The sequence below is a fragment of the Stenella coeruleoalba genome (genome assembly GCF_951394435.1).
Source record: "Stenella coeruleoalba genome assembly, chromosome: 7".
In the NCBI taxonomy this organism is placed as follows: Eukaryota; Metazoa; Chordata; class Mammalia; order Artiodactyla; family Delphinidae; genus Stenella; species Stenella coeruleoalba.
Genome location: NC_137153.1, coordinates 9,437,179 through 9,453,410, shown reverse-complemented (window position 1 = coordinate 9,453,410; position 16,232 = coordinate 9,437,179). Strand labels below are relative to the sequence as shown.

The 16,232-nt window shown below is 41.5% G+C and overlaps 1 protein-coding gene across 1 annotated transcript in view; it reads left to right on the top strand.

Moving 5' to 3' along the window:
- The window catches only part of LOC307188662 (putative ATP-dependent RNA helicase DDX60), a 94,349-nt gene that overhangs the window by 36,677 nt on the left and 41,440 nt on the right, over window positions 1-16,232 (top strand). The window contains exons 16-23 of the mRNA XM_079926089.1: window positions 212-327; window positions 1,931-2,091; window positions 5,838-6,090; window positions 8,153-8,319; window positions 8,864-9,022; window positions 10,624-10,773; window positions 13,037-13,156; window positions 14,261-14,356. Coding sequence (XP_079782215.1) covers window positions 212-327; window positions 1,931-2,091; window positions 5,838-6,090; window positions 8,153-8,319; window positions 8,864-9,022; window positions 10,624-10,773; window positions 13,037-13,156; window positions 14,261-14,356 — 1,222 coding nt within the window. The remainder of the gene's footprint in view (window positions 1-211; window positions 328-1,930; window positions 2,092-5,837; window positions 6,091-8,152; window positions 8,320-8,863; window positions 9,023-10,623; window positions 10,774-13,036; window positions 13,157-14,260; window positions 14,357-16,232) is intronic.

Sequence of the window (16,232 nt, the reverse complement as noted above, 5' to 3'; positions counted from 1 at the left end):
TGTTGATGTCCATGGCACGAGATATGGGGTGGATTCTGGGTTCTGAAGCCCCATTAAACTGCTCTTTGGATTCTATCACCCATATTGTATCTCGGAAAGAGGAAAAGTGGCTATGATTTTTAAAAAAATTTTTTTTTAAATGAGATCTATGCTGTGCTGTATTGGGAGGCACGCAGTTTAAAATGTGCCTATATTTCTTTTCATCTCATAGCGATGATCCTATTGTAACTTCACTGGTCAAGCAGAAAGAATTTGATGAGCTTGTGCACTGGCATTCCCACAGACCCCTTAGTGATGATTATGACAGGACAAAGGGTCAGTTTGATGGTGAGTTCTGCGATTCTGGTGAAATACCTTAAAATCTCTTTCACTTTCTGCCTTTTATGTTACAATGAAAAATTATCCTATTTCTTGAATAACAATAATGTACAAGGTACGTAGATATATGTCAGTAAAGAGGGTGAGGAAAGAGCCCCACTTTGCTGACCGTCATGTGTACAGGGGCACACAGCTGTCTTAGGAGCAAGTGCACAGAGGTGGCATTTGTCCCACAAAAGTTAGCAGCTGTTTTAAGCCAAGACAGTTGATAGTTTAAGACACCTGTGTGCTCCCTGATGGCAGAAATACTGAGGCTGTAGGCTTGCAAGCAGTAGCAGCTGCTTTCACGTCACCCATAACAAGGGCAGCAGTTTACCCACCTTCACGCTCGGGATGGAGGCTGTGGCACCACTGAGAGCAAGTTAGCCGAGACTGACTTAGGGACCCTTTTCCCCGGCTCATCCCTTGTCTTCTCTTGTCTACCCCATGCTCACCCCCACCCTGCTTCCAGTGGACAGAACTTACCTTCAGAAGAATCTCAGAGTGGACCTAGTAAGCATGTTCCCACGGAACACTTCCCAGCCTGCTGTTAGAAACAACTACTAATATCCTGAAAAATACAAGGGAGTTTTTAGATCAATCATTAACATCCTTCGGAGCCGTTTGATTTACATATGTAGATACAGATATAGAAAAATCAGCCTGCTTAACAATCCCTTGAAGTGAGTGCTGTAGTTTTCTCTGGGGACGGGCGTAAGTCATACCTTGAGTGTTGGGATTTCCTATGTCACTGGAGTTTTCCACAGTGAGTCTTTCTGAGCTGCCAAGTTCTTGGCTCTGTGGCCATGGTCTGGAGTAAGGATTTTTCTGTCAAGTGATACAAGAAGCCGTGATACCCTAGATGGACATCTTCCTGATTTGGCCTTAACCTTCCCCCTTCTTTTTTTTTTTAATTAATTAATTTATTTATATTTTTGGCTGCATTGGGTCTTAGTTGCTGCGTGCGGGCTTTCTCTAGTTGCGGCGAGCGGGGGCTGCTCTTCGTTGTGGTGCACGGGATTCTCACTATGGTGGCTTCTCTTGTTGCAGAGTGTGGGCTTCAGTAGCTGTGGCACGTGGGCTCAGTAGTTGTGGCTCACAGGCTCTAGAGCGCAGGCTCAGTAGTTGTGGTGCACGGGCTTAGTTGCTCCGCAGCATGTGGGATCTTCCCAGACCAGGGCTTGAACCCGTGTTCCCTGCATTGGCAGTGGATCCTCAACCACTGCGCCACCAGGGAAGCCCTACCTTCCCGCTTCTTAACTTCATTCACAGGGCACAAAACAGAAGTAATGCCCAGAATCTGTCATTCTTTGTAGCATCTTGATATTTGCTTTGAGAGGTGTACAATAAAAGGGTGTTTTGTCCCTTGCATCCTTTAAATAAAGTAAGGAATCATTCTGTGGACAAGAGATGGTGTGATTTAAGATTCCTTCTTTAACAAAAGTCATCAGCCTAAGTTACTGTTCCAAACTAAAAAGAAAAGTGCACATGTGTGTGGGATGGTGTGAAGGATTAGTGAGAACGCTGTTGAAAATATGTAGTAGTATTGCATTTTAAGCCTTTTCTTTTCCAGAAAAATCTAGAGATCCTCGTCATCTTAGATCTGTGCAAATGTATCATCGTTTTCAACGATTTTATGGGAAGTCATTAGAATCGGTCTCTTCAAAATTTGTTGTACCTCAAGCTATCAAGCCAAGGAAGAATTTCTGTGAACCCAAGAGCAAAAAGATACAGGTAGGTTATATTCATTCTATCAAATTTTTTTTTACTTTTCATTGTCCTTTATTGTTATTTGTTCAATCCCTTTGATAGTTGCTTTCCATGCTACGTTTTTAGAAAAGTAAAGGGATGGGAAAGATACTCCATGCAAATGGAAACCAAAAGAAAGCAGGGGTAGCTATACTTATACCATAGAAAATAGACTTTAATACAAAGACTGTAGTAAGGGAGATAGAAGGTCATTATATAATGATAAAGCTGAAAACCTGAAAGCTTTTTCTCTAAGATCAGGAACAAGACAAGGATGCCCAGTCTCACCACTTGTATTCAACATAGGACTAGAAGTTTTAGCCAGAGCAGTTAGGCAAGTAAAAGAAATAAAAGGCATCTACATTGGAAAGGAAGAAGTAACACTGCCTGTTTGCAGATGACATTATATTATATAAAAACCCCACCAAAAAACTGTCAGAACTAATAAATGAATTCAGTAAAGTCACAGGATACAAAATCAATATACAAAAATCTGTTGTGTTTCTATACACTAATGATGAACTATCAGGAGCAGAAATGAAGAAAACAATCCCAATTACAATTGCATCAAAGAGAATAAAATACCTAGGAATAAATTTAACCAAGGAGGTTGCAGTACATTGAAAACTACAAGACAGTGATGAAAGAAATTGAAGAGGATACAAATGAATGGAAAGATATTCTGCGCTCATGGATTGGAAGAAAGAATATTGTTAAAATGTCCTCACTGCCCAGTGCAATCTATAGATTTAATGCAATCCCTATCAAAATTCCAATGGCATTTTCCACAGAAATAGAACAAACAATCCTAAAATTTGTATGGAGCCATAAAACACCCTGAATAGCCAAAACAATCTTCAGGAAAAAGAACAAATCTACAGGCATCACACTCCCTGATTTCAAGCTATATTACAAAGTTATAGTAATCAAAACAGTATGGTATTGGCATAAAAACAGGTACATGGGTCAATGGAACAGAATAGAGAGCCCAGAAATAAACTCAAGCATGTATGGTCAATTAATTTATGACAAAGGAGGTAAGAATATACAATGGAGAAAAGACAGCCTCTTCAATAAATGGTGTTGGGAAACCTGGACAGCTACATGTCAAAGAATGAGGCTTGGAACCCTATCTCATATTATACACAAGAATTAACTCAAAATGGATCAAAGACTTCAAGACCTGAAACTGTAAAAGTCCTAGAAGAAAGCATAAGCCGTAAGCTCCTTAACATTGGTCTTGGTGATGATTTTTTGGATTTGACACCAATGGCAAAGGTAACAAAAGCAAAAATTGACAAGTGAGATTGTATCAAACTAAGAAGATTCTTCATAGCAGAGGAAACCATCAAAGAAATGAATAGGCAACTAACTACAAAATGGGAGAAAATATTTGCAAATCATACATTTGATAAGGGGTTACTATCTAAAATATACAAAAAACTCATACAACTCAATAGCAAAAAATAGAACAATCTGATTAAAAAGTAGGCAGAGTAACTAAATGGTTATTTTTCCAAAGAAGACATGCAGATGGCTAACAGGCACATGAGAAGATGCTCAACGTCACTAGTCATAGGGGAAATCAAATCAAAACCACAATGAGATATCGACTCACACCTGTCAGAATGGCCATCATTAAAAGGGCAAGAAACAACAAGTGTTGGCCAGGATGTGGAGAAAAGGGAGCCCTTGGGCACTGTTGGTGGAAATGTAAATTGGTGCAGCCACTATAGAAAATGGTATATTTCCTCCAAATATTAAAAATAAAACTACTATATAGTCCTGCATTCCCATTTCTGGTATTTATCCAAGAAAAGAAAACAGGATGTAGAAGAGATCTCTGCACTCCCATGTTTATTACAGTATTATTCACAGCAGCCAAGATGCAGAAACAATGTAAGCATCCAGCAAGGGATGAATGGATAAAGAAGATGTGGTCTGTATATATATTGGAATATTATTCAGTTACAAGGAGGAAATTCTGCCATTTGTGACAGCGTGGTTGAACCTAGAGGTGCTAAGTGATGTAGGTCAGACAGACAAGGCTGATACTGCATGGTGTAACTTACACGTGGAATCCAAAAGAAAAAAAAGTTCAAACTCATAAAAACAGAGAGGAGAAGCATGGTGACTAGAGTGGATAACCCTACATCATATCATTGAATTTGCTAAGAGAGTAGATTTTAAATATTCTCCCCTCGCTCCTCCCCCAAAAGATAAATATGTGAGTTGATGAGTGGGTTAATTAACTCAGTGGGGAGAACCCTTCCACAATGTACATGTATATCAAGCCACCGTGATGTATACTTGCAATATCCTACAATTTTTCAGTTATACCTAAAGTTAAAAAAATATTTGAGCAGACATGAGGACTTTTGCTTTAATAGTCAACAAGCCACCTCAGGCCCAGCTTGGTGGTCTTTGTTTTTCTCCTCGTGGCGACAACCTCCTTTTTATTTTCACAGCCAATTTGATCTTTAGTGAGACCATCCAATTACAACTATTCCTTTTTTATTTACTGAAAAGCTTCTTTTATATAGTTATTTTTTTTCGAGAGAGAGAGGTTATAAAATAGAAAGTTGGCAAAAATTCTAATTACCTAGTGTAAGGTATAAAGACTGAAAAAAGTTTCATGTTTTTTTTATCTTCTACATTATTGGAAATTCAGTAAATTATCTCGTGGAGATTAAACAACCTCAGCACAGTGTAAATGTGCTCTTCCAGCAACACTTCAAGCTAAAACAAACACATTGTACCTGGCAAAGAGCCAGGGCTTGTCCTTGTCCTAACTGAGACAGAACCATGCCGAGCTATCCCAGGACAGGACAGTACATTTGGGAAGTTGAAACATTGGAGAAGCTCCACTGATTCGAATTAAATACTGAGAAAGTGATGACAATGAAAATTGACTTCATTAAAGGCAAAGTTTAGATATGAGTTTCATGACTAAGCAGAATAATGGAAGGTTTGTCAGTGTTCTCTTATGCATACAACAGTTCTCTAATTTTCTTTGCACATTAATAAGTCAAGTAGGTAAAAGTGTAGTAGAAGTGGGTCTATATTGTGTGTAAGTTGGTTGGAAATGCTTGTCTAGACAGAGCAAACCGGTTTATTTATGATATTCCTTCCTACCTGCCCCTTCCTCATTCACCCATAAAAGAGGATGAACTTGTGCTGTGCTTGGGACACACCGACAACTATTGCACATTCCTGTCTCATGACAAGGAAAATCACAACTGCATTGTGTGTGATGAGCATTTGATAGAGAGACGTCCGGGCAGGGGAGGAATACGTACTTAGGCTGGGAGAGTTGAGCAAGGCTTTGTGGAAGAAATATCTAGAAGCACAAGTTGGGGTAGAGAGGTGACCATGGGGAATGAAAGAGGAAAACCAATTCCCGAGAGATCAGGAGACAGAAAAACCAGGGTCCTGGTGTTTCTGATTGTATTACAGTTACTCTTCAATTTATAACCTACACCACTTAGAAATCTAGAAAAATTATCTGCACAGAGGCGTCATAGTCATTAAGTTGGATTGTCCAAAGATTTCAATTCACAGAGGCTTCAGTGTTAAGAAACAGACACTGAAATGAAGATTGTGCCTTGTCAAGAATGGGATGACGTTCAAAATAATCAATATACACTTAAAACTATTGTCTCATTCATGCAATGGCATCTTGGACTATTTCCAACTTGTTTTATGACATGTTTCCTTCTTTTTTGGGGCAGGAGACCAAGGCTGAAAAAATTACTAGAGAGAATAAGGAGAGGCTGTTTGCCAAGGAAGAAGAAAAGGAAGAGAAAAAATGGAATGTTCTGTCCTTTTCTATTGAGGAGGAAATGAAAGAGAATTTAAACTCTGGAATAAAGAACCTAGAAGATTTTTTGAAATCATGTAAAAGTAGCCCAGTGAAATTTCGAGTTGAAATGGTGGGGATTACTGCCTGCTTGAGAGCGTGGAAAGAACATTGCCGTGGTGAAGGTATGTGGCTCTGAGTGCCTGTTGATTTGTTTGTTTGAATACATTGGAAAAGAATAAAAATCTAATGATGATAACTGTTATTTATTAACTGGAAGTCTGTGTTAGAAGGCTTAGGGAAGCCTTAGATGCATTATCTGATTTTGTCCTTGGAGAAGTCCTCTCAGTACTACTACCTCTATTTTATCAATGAGCAATGAAGTCTCAAAGGCGGCCCCAGTAGCAAAGATACAGCACATTCATAAGCAAATTCAAATCAATTTCTTATCACTTACATGTGGGATCTAAAATATGACACTAATGAACTTACCTACGAAACAGAAACAGACATGCAGACATAGAGATCAGACTTGTGGTTGCCAAGGAGAGGGGGAGGGAAGGATTGGGAGTTTGGGATTAGCAGATGCAAACTAGTACATATAGGATGGATAAACAACAAGGTCCTACTGTAGAGCACAGGGAACTATTGGAAAAGAATATGAAAAAGAATGTGTATGTATAACTGAATCACTTTGCTGTATAGCAGAAATTAACACAACAATGTAAGTCAACTACACTCCAATAAAAAAATTCAAATCAATTCCCAGTCAGAGTTTACAAACAACCACTTAGAGAGTTGTGGGCCTCGTTAAGGGGACCCACAGATGGCGAGGTCCCAGGGAGAGTCTGTCATTCATCTCTGAGATCTGAAGCGCGAGCATTTTCTTTCTGGGCAAAACTCGGCTCATGTTCGCCTGGCATGCTGAGTTCTTCCAGAAGTTGCTGTGGTTTCCATGTGCTCTACTTTACAACTGCTACAATAGATAGTAGAAAAGAAAAGAAGAGGCAGGAAGAGGCAGGTAAGAGAGAAACATGGCTGGATAGAGACGTGTAAGTTGATGGCAGGTGAAATGATGAGGGGCCAGTATGCCTCCAAACTGACAGTACTTCCGAGTACACCTCATTGACCGGTCTGTCTTGGTCGTCTCCACACTTGAATCCGTTGAACACGGGGTCACTGGGGGTTCTTCTCCCCCCTACCCCGTCATTCTACAAACTTCAATCTGCCCCTGCAACGACAGACTTCGCTGAGGATTTCATCCCAGGGAGAAGCATAAGACTTGGCCTCTGTGGGTCTCTCTAAGATGTTGTGTCAGGATTTGCAGTTGCCCTGAGAGAGATCAGGATTAACAGTGGCTTAAATTTCTTTTGTAGCCTGTATAGCATCAGCATGTGTTTGGTAATATCTGTTAAATAGATAAAATGTAGGTTGATTGGAAGAAAGGGCGAATCAAAACTGCCCTAACATGTGAAGTATGAAAAGACCAGCCGTGAGGGGGACTAGAAAGGATGTAAGTGACTGTAAAGAAATGGACAGGGATTAGCAAGGTTTGGATCTGGTAGGTGTAACAGACTGAATTTAAAGGCTCCAGTGATCACACCAGATACTTATCTCTGGTCACCATTAGGGTTCAATAAATGTTGCCAAGTTTTTTGTTTTTTTTTTTTTTTTTGCGGTACGCAGGGTTCTCACTGTTGTGGCCTCTCCCGTTGTGGAGCACAGGCTCCAGACGCGCAGGCTCAGCGGCCATGGCTCATGGGCCCAGCCGCTCCGCGGCATGTGGGATCTTCCCGGACCGGGGCATGAACCCGCGTCCCCTGCATCGGCAGGCGGACTCTCAACCACTGCGCCACCAGGGAAGCCCAAGTTTTTAACCAGATATTTAGACTCATCTGGACATTTTTCTTTGAACATAGTAGAGAAGACATGGAAAGATTTGTATTCCTTAGAACTTAGACCAACTTGGGCTTTAGTGATCTTATTTCTATCATGAGCTACAAGATTGTCCTTTTTCCCGCAACACTTACAGAGCTACATCTCAGTTATCCACAGAGATGTCGGAATGTGTTTAGTTGCACTTTCATTTTATTGAGTTTTCTGTATTGCAAAACCTCCATTGATGCTAAGTAAGACAATGAATTTAATTGGGTCAGGTTGATAGCCTGAGTGAATAATCTTGGACAATCAAACATTTATTATTTTTGATGGCCTTTATAACAGTTTTGCTGTTTATTCTTTACCAAGGTGAAACCACAAAAGATTTAAGTATAGCTGTTCAAATGATGAAAAGGATCTACTCCGTGATGGAAAAATACCCAGAACTTTTGCAAGAGGCAGATCGGCAACTCATAGCCAGATGCCTTAGGTACTTAGGATTTGAGGAGTTGGCAAGTACTTTGCATCCAGCGCAGGTAATGTTTTCAGAATAGCTCCATTCTAGTAGAGTAATTATTAGGTGCACCTCAAGTGTCTTATAAGCACAGTTACCTGGGTTTTTTTTTTCACTGAAAATATTTACTCCAAGTTCATAATCATTATTAGTAATCCAGCTCCCCCAACTTGAAGTAACCTAGAATTAGAAAATTTTACAAAAGCTTCTCTGGACAAAAATGCCAGATAGTCTCTGCAGACCCTTAAAACTAATCCTGTGTTTAATTCTAGCAAAACATTTAAAAACTATATTGCGACTGTTCAGTTGTCTTGATATCAGATTGTAGCTCAAGTGCCGTGATGGATAATCTGAAGATCTTGATGTGTGCTATTTACTCTTAGTTAAGATAATGATTTAGGTGGTAAGAGATTTCTTCAATGAATATTGCAAACTTTGAAAGATGGTAAAATGCTTTTCTTGTAAAAATTAGTTTTCAGTTATTTTATTTTAAAAAATATTTTTAATCATTTAAAGGATGTTATAATTTACAGTCACTTTCAAAATGGGCTTGTAAACTCCTATAGGTCACAGAAAATGACATGAAGGAGAAGAAGAAGAATAAATACTCAGTTGGCATTGGGCCGGCTCGGTTTCAGCTGCAGTACATGGGCCAGTATTTGGTACGAGATGAGAGGAAAGATCCAGACCCCAGAGTCCAGGACTTTATTCCTGACACCTGGCAGGTAATGACTGGATGAAAGAAACATTTTTGTATTTCATTATTAAATCTGATCTCAGGAGCTTCTCATGATTCCACACAGCACATTTGGCATGAAGTTCTTCATGTTGAGTCATCTTATTTAAAATTGTCATGGGAAATGTCAAATGTAGACTTTTTCCCATTTAAAGAAAGTGTATTTCTCATATCATCCATTTTTCATAAATAGACCATTTTCTTGGAGGTACTCTGATGGATTCACACGTATATATTTGAAGTTCTGTCTTTGTCATCCGACTGTATCATTATGGAGGCTTCCCTGTGTCTGCAGGATATCCTATGTAAATACAGAGATGTGACAGAGACATTCAAGGAGTTTAAACAGTAGAGACAGTTGTTTAGATATTTACAGCCTGTACCCGTGACCATAGTAGCTACTTTTCTATAAATAAGTGTAAAATTAATATTGATGGCTAGAAAATTAGGAATAAAAGGGTGCGTTTCTGCATTGATTCAACCTTATAAAATCGCCTCGAACCTTATCAGTTAAACATGTTTGGCTATGAAAATGCCATTTCAGAGGTTCAGTCTAACAGATGGTCTTATCAGAATCTGACTTTATCGTCCTTGTGTTGATGATGCTGGAGTGCCTCAGAAACTCCCTGCCTGCTGTTCTGGGGCAGGGGGACCAGGTCCTTCCTTCCTGAAGTGCAGAACACGAAGCAGCTAAGGACCCTCCAGGTATCTACGCCCGCCTCCGCTGCACTTCTTATGTCGCCTTTGCTCTGAGGTGCGGCCCAGAGTGGACCAGGATTCAGAGAGTGTGCAGGATGGGGCTTTGGGGGGCTTTTCCATCTTCTGCCCATCACACAGGCTAATGATCCTTTCACTAGTCCTCATTTTGATGAATAAAAGCATAGGCTAAAGGGATGAGAGTCTGTTTGTTTTTTTTTTTTTTGGCGGTACGCGGGCCTCTCACTGTTGTGGCCTCTCCCGTTGCGGAGCACAGGGTCCGGACGTGCAGGCTCAGCGGCCATGGCTCACGGGCCCAGCCGCTCTGCGGCATATGGGATCTTACCAGACCGGGGCACGAACCCTTGTCCCCTGCGTCGGCAGGCGGACTCTCAACCACTGCGCCACCAGGGAAGTCCCGGGAGTGTTTTAATGAAGGTCCCACATGCCCTCCAAAGTAGAGGCTGGCATCCTTCTATTTAGAAAGTACAAGATAAGTAGTAAAATGATTCATCATTGATTTTTTTTTCTGTTCAGCTACTTTTTCACCCTTACAAAAATACATACTCTTAGATCTTCATTTCTCAGAGCCGTTGTGCACTTAGTCAATGACAAGTAATCAGAAAGAATATCTACCCAAGGACAAGATATTTTGTTCAGACCCTCTCTCTGTTTTTCACACACAAACCCACCTCCAGACGCTTAAAAGCACTGCAATTCTCTCTTCTGGGGGAGGCCGTGAGTTCTTCACAAGTTCCCGTGTATCTTTTGGTGTGTTTTCAACTCGCAGCCACTCCTTTGCGGCTCAGAGAATTATGCTGGAAGTGTCTTAAGGTATTTGTTTTGCTAACGTGCTTCTCGTGGCGCTGACACAACGGTGCTCTGACCCTGCAGCGAGAGCTCTTGGACGTCGTGGACAAGAATGAGTCTGCGGTCATAGTGGCCCCCACGTCCTCAGGGAAGACCTACGCCTCCTACTACTGCATAGAGAAGGTGCTACGGGAGGGCGACGATGGGGTGGTCGTGTACGTGGCCCCCACCAAGGTAGGTCTGGGGGCTGGGGGGTTGTTCAAGTGACTTAAATTTTCTCTTTCACTCCCGAACCTCCTCTTTTAGTTTAATGCACGTAGTCATGTGGTAGATCTAGCTCTCTTTATTTTTTTTCGCCATTAATTTTTTTCCACTTTTATTGAGATAAAATGGACGTGTAACCTGTTAGTTTCGTGTGTACAACATAATGGTCAATATTTGTATGTATTGTTAAATGATCACCCCCGTAATTCTAGTGAACATGAATCATGAATCACCTCACATAGTTATACATTTTTTGTTTCCTTGTGATGAGAACTTTTAAGATCTGCTCTCTTAGAAACTGTCAGGTACACAATAACGTATTGTTAACGATAGTCACTGTTACATCCCCAGACTTATTTATCTTATAACTGGAACTTTGTACCTTTTGACCCCCTTCACCTGTTCTCCCCGCCCTTAGCCCCACCCTAGCCAACCACCAGCCTGTTCTGTTTCCATGCGTCTCACTTTATTTTCTAACCTGCATTTTCTCCTTCCAGTCCGAGAGGCCAAAGTAATACTTCCCTTAGAGCACTGTGAGGCAGAGGTCTGGTCCTGTGATCTTGTCATTCAGCTTTTTGCTCGAACTGAGAGAAGCATCCCGACTATGTCGGGCAATGTTGAGTCTTTAGGAACCCCGCGTTGCCTCTGCTCTTGGTGGGATGCATCCTGTCTGCTCTTGGGCGTCAGTGCCTGATGTGTTTCTCATGCCAGGTGGTTTTGCCATATTTCTTTTATGGCTGGAACCACCTAATGCCAAGCTTAAATACAGAAAGTATGATCTTTGTCATTTAGGAGAAAGGCTGATTTACAGGAAGTATAAGTTTGCATATCCTCATTTACAACCCCTTGTTTTTAATGCGATTACTGTTAAGAAAGGCAGATTTACTTGGGATAACTTTGATTCTACAGATTAAAATGAGATCTCACTCCATTTTAGTTCCTAGGAAAATGTGGCGTTGAGTGACGTGGGATCGGGCTCAGAACCAGACTGATCAACATGATTAGTTGAAATTAGCACTTTAGTTTTGATTGTAACTTTTTCGTTTTTCATGGTTACGAAAGCAGTAAGTGTTCATAGCAGGAAATTAATAAAATATATCAAGAAAAATGAAGCTTACTGGAGGTGGAATTGGTAATTCAACACAATACATATTCCTCTTCTAAAAGTTTTAGAACCCAAAGGTTTTAGAAGCCAAATTACTCTTCTAAAAGTTTAAATCCATTTTTATTCCCTCTGACAGTATATGGAAGTATATATATCCTCTTATTTTTTTCCAACATTCCTATGATCTTTAAACATTTTTTGTCGTACTGCTAGGTAAAAATTTCCATCTCATAATAAATCTGCATTTCTGTGATCACTGATTGGGGAGCCTTTCCGTATGATTTCTGGGCAGTGATATTTCTTTAATCATGAACTACTTGTTCATGGCATCTGCCCATTTTCTTTTTCTTGTAGTGGAAGGGCATTGCCTTTTTATTGATTGGCCAGAAGTCTGTATAAGTATATTACTTTTTCTCTGTAAAGTATAACCAATATACTTTTGTCATTTTATCTTTTTGCTATATTGCGGTTATATCAATGATATTTTGTTAATATCTTTGTGTAGTCAGATCTATCAGTATTTCCGTTTAGTGTTTCCGAGTGTGCTCAAACATATGAAAATGTCCGCTTTCTAGTATCTTTATGCTTATGTTTTAAAGTTTACATTTTAATCTAGGTGAGACTTTTTTGGGCATAGAGCGTGAAATACAGAGATGTGTATAGGTTTGCACATGCTCAGATTTCGCTGGCCACCACCTGCCTAGTCCGGGGTGTGGGTCCCTGTACACTCGCAGGTAGAGGTCTGGGGATGCCCCCAAATACGAGAACCACACGTCCATCCCGGCTGCCCTCCTTGGCCGTTCTACATAGACTCACGGTTTCTTTCTAAGCCTTGGTGGCCCAGGTATCAGCTGTTTGTTTGTCATGCGTGGGCAGCATTTCCTGCTTTTTCCCTCTGATGAAGCCGGGTTTTCCCATTTTACATTGGGTTGAGGTTATAAGTGAGTTCAGGTGTAGTCACAGAGCTCAAAGACAGCCCGTGGGTTAGGCAGATGGTAGGAGAAAGGGGTGATGAAGCTTCCTGCCCTCCCAGCAGTACGTAATTTTAGACAGTGCCTGTCGTTCTCTCTCTGAGGTTTCCCCTGTACTTTATTATGTGATTAATGGATATTTTCCCCTGTCAATCAGGCCCTTGTCAATCAGGTGGCAGCAACTGTTGAGAATCGTTTTAGCAAAAATCTGCCAAACGGTGTATCTCTGTGCGGTGTTTTTACACGGGACTATCGTCATGAGGCTCTAAACTCCCAGGTAGGACATACACTAATTAATGCATTTGTTATTGAATTATATGATAGTACTTAGAAGTCTCTTTCAGTAGAAATGCAGTATCTTGACAAGGGCTTGTAGAAGTAATTTTCTTGAATTTATAAAAGATGAAGTGGCTTTAGAGAAAATTTAACAGTGTTATATTCCAGAGAGTAAGAAATGGAGCTCATCTTTCTCAGGGACACTTAGCTTTTGATTGCAGATTTCAGTTATATTTCATGGCATCATCTTGGTTTATAAGTGGATCGAAAATGATCTGAAGAACCCCATGTTATAAAAACTGACAAACTCATTTCCATTCAGAATAACTGTTTCTTGACCTTTCTTGATGGGAAGGATACTCATCATAATTTCAAACTGTTGTATTTATGGATGGACTTCATGGTGTTAAGTAAATCAGACAGTTTCCCTCCGTATTAAACTCACTGAAAACAGTTACAGCTAAACAGAAAGTGAAAACGTGACTCTAGCACATTGCATGGTAGATGTGAGATGTGACACCCACATCGCCATTTGTAAGAGCACCGCTGCCCAGGGGCAGGGCGTGAGGTCCGACAGAGGCCGGCTGTCGGCCCCTGTGCTGGCCCACTTTCGGCACCCTGGGACTGAGCGGGGCTGCGGCAGAGACACTGGCCATTTCGGCTGCGTGTGGAGTAGCACTGATGGCCGCCATGCGCTCCAGAGTCCAAGCTAGGTGGGCCAACGCGTCACCAGGTGTTTTCTGAAGTTCACCTTCTCCCTCTGCCCCATCCTCTCCCAACTTCCATAGTTGTTCATTTTTAATCAACGGTTTTCAACCTAAACTGAACCTCGGGGTCAGATTTTGAAGGAATAAACCTGCGACAATGAACTCTTCCTATTATTACCGTGAATGCTTATAAATAAGAATTTAAACTTCAAATCTGATATCTTACCATTTTGACCTATAAAAATTGCAGTGTCACAAGATTCAAACGAATATATCATATGCTACTTAATCAGCAGGTCCCTTCAGGAGTTTTAACTCTCTCTTTTATATTCTTAGAACTACATCTGGGTGTAGCAAGTGCTCAAAAGTGTTTGTTTGCACAATGCTTTTGTTTTTAGGTACTTATCACAGTGCCTGCCTGCCTTGAACTTCTGCTGCTAGCTCCGCATCGCCAGGCATGGGTGAAAAGGATCAGATATGTTATATTTGATGAGGTAGGTTTGGTATTATTTCTCTGGGTTGAGTTCCTGGTTGCATAAGCGCCGCACTGAAGACATTTGCTGCTTCGGGGCATTCATCGTCTGCGTGGAGTTTCGCTTGCGGAGGACACTGTCTTTCCCCTGTGAATCACGCCAGTCTTTGGTCTCCGTTTTCCTGTTCTGGCTCAGGACAGGGTATCTGTGTCTGCGGACCTCTGGATGGCAGAGGAGCTGTCTTTGGTGACCACTGTTTCAGAGGAGTAGAACTCACCACCAGGGCATAAGTTTTCCTGGACAGAGATTCCAAAAATCTGATCTTTGATCTCCAAAGCAAAGAGTTTGGGGCTATAACAATGATGTCAGTTATGTACAGTATCTTGTCAGTCGTGGTCCCAGCAGGAAACAGACGACACACACAAAATGGACGAATTCAAGAACAGCTTTTTGCAAAGGTGTGTGGGCGGGGGGAACTGTGCTGTTAGTGCAGTAGCCCAGGGCGAGGAGGTTACCCCTCAGCCTAAAGGGACAAGGAAAGATATAGTCAATGAGACCCACAGGGAGATTGAGTGTGCTGGCCGCTTTGCAAGGGGCAGCTGCCTTAGCCGAGGAGCACACCTGGCTCAGGGTAACCTGCCAGGAAGGCGGCCAATGGCACAAAGACCTCACCCTCATTTCCTTCAGGTCTCTTGCCCAGGCTCTCCTTTGGCCAAAGCCAATGGAACCAGAGAGCATTGGAGCTCTTTTGAAGTAGCCTCTGTGCGTCAGTTTCCCTGGGCAGAGAGAGCAGGATGGAAAATGATGGACGTTTATAGAGCAAATGAAGGATATTGAGAAAGTTTTTACAGCAGAATTAAGAATATTTATTCAAAGAGACTTAAAACATTATAAAAGAATTCTTTTGCTCCAAGGGGTTTTCAGTTTAAAGGGGAAAATGATGATAAGCCTGTATTTCACGTAATTTTTCCTGTTGTAAAGCTTGAAGCTACCAAGCGAGCTGTGCTTTGATTGGTTTGAATCTGACTTACTGTGTTTTTTTTTCCGCTCATTCTGTATATGCTACGTCCTGAAGGCCTTGAATATTCATATTGAAAAAAAAAATCCAACAGCTTTGTCTTGGCAATCTAGAACCTTGAATTGTACTCTAGTCTCAAAGCTTTGAAATGCTGTGACATGGGGTACCTCAGTTTCCCCAATTTTATGTCAGGGTAAAGCCGACGGGCTGGTGTATTATCTGACTAGGGCAAAGCCAAATGGGCAGGGGAAGTTTTTTCTTTTTTTTAATTGTCTGGCTCTGATGGTACGTTCTTTCCAGTTGATTGCCAGGTGTCATAGTTTAATCTGTTTAAAGGAGACCATATTTGAGAATCTTCCCTAAATCTAGTTCCATTTGCTTTATTTGGTCAAAGGACATTCGTTAATTCAGCAAATATATAGGGAGTATCTCCACAATGCCAGGCACTGTTGGTGCTGGGAATGCCCAGGGTAAGTCACAGAATCATTGGAAAAAAGGGGATAGACAGCTACAGCTACCCATGACGGTGGCAGCCCGCATCGGTGTGTATGGTGACGAGATGGATCAGTGTGACCCCACTGTGGTGATGGCAGGGAGACAGCAGGGGGACGGCTCTGCGGTGGCTGGTCAGAAAGTCTTCCCATGGGGCGACATTGAACCGAACTCTGCAAGTTCAAAAGGGGTAAGAGCAGAAGGAACAATATATTTGGAAGCTCCGGGGTAGGAAAGATGTGGTCAGGGAACAAAGCAAAGTTCAGTGTGTCTGGAGGAAAGTGAGGGCAGGATGAGAGAGAGGCTTGAATGAAGCTGGAGAGGCAGGTGGGGGGCGGTTACTCCCAGCACAACATATACGCCCTGTTCAGGAGTTTGTATTTTGTT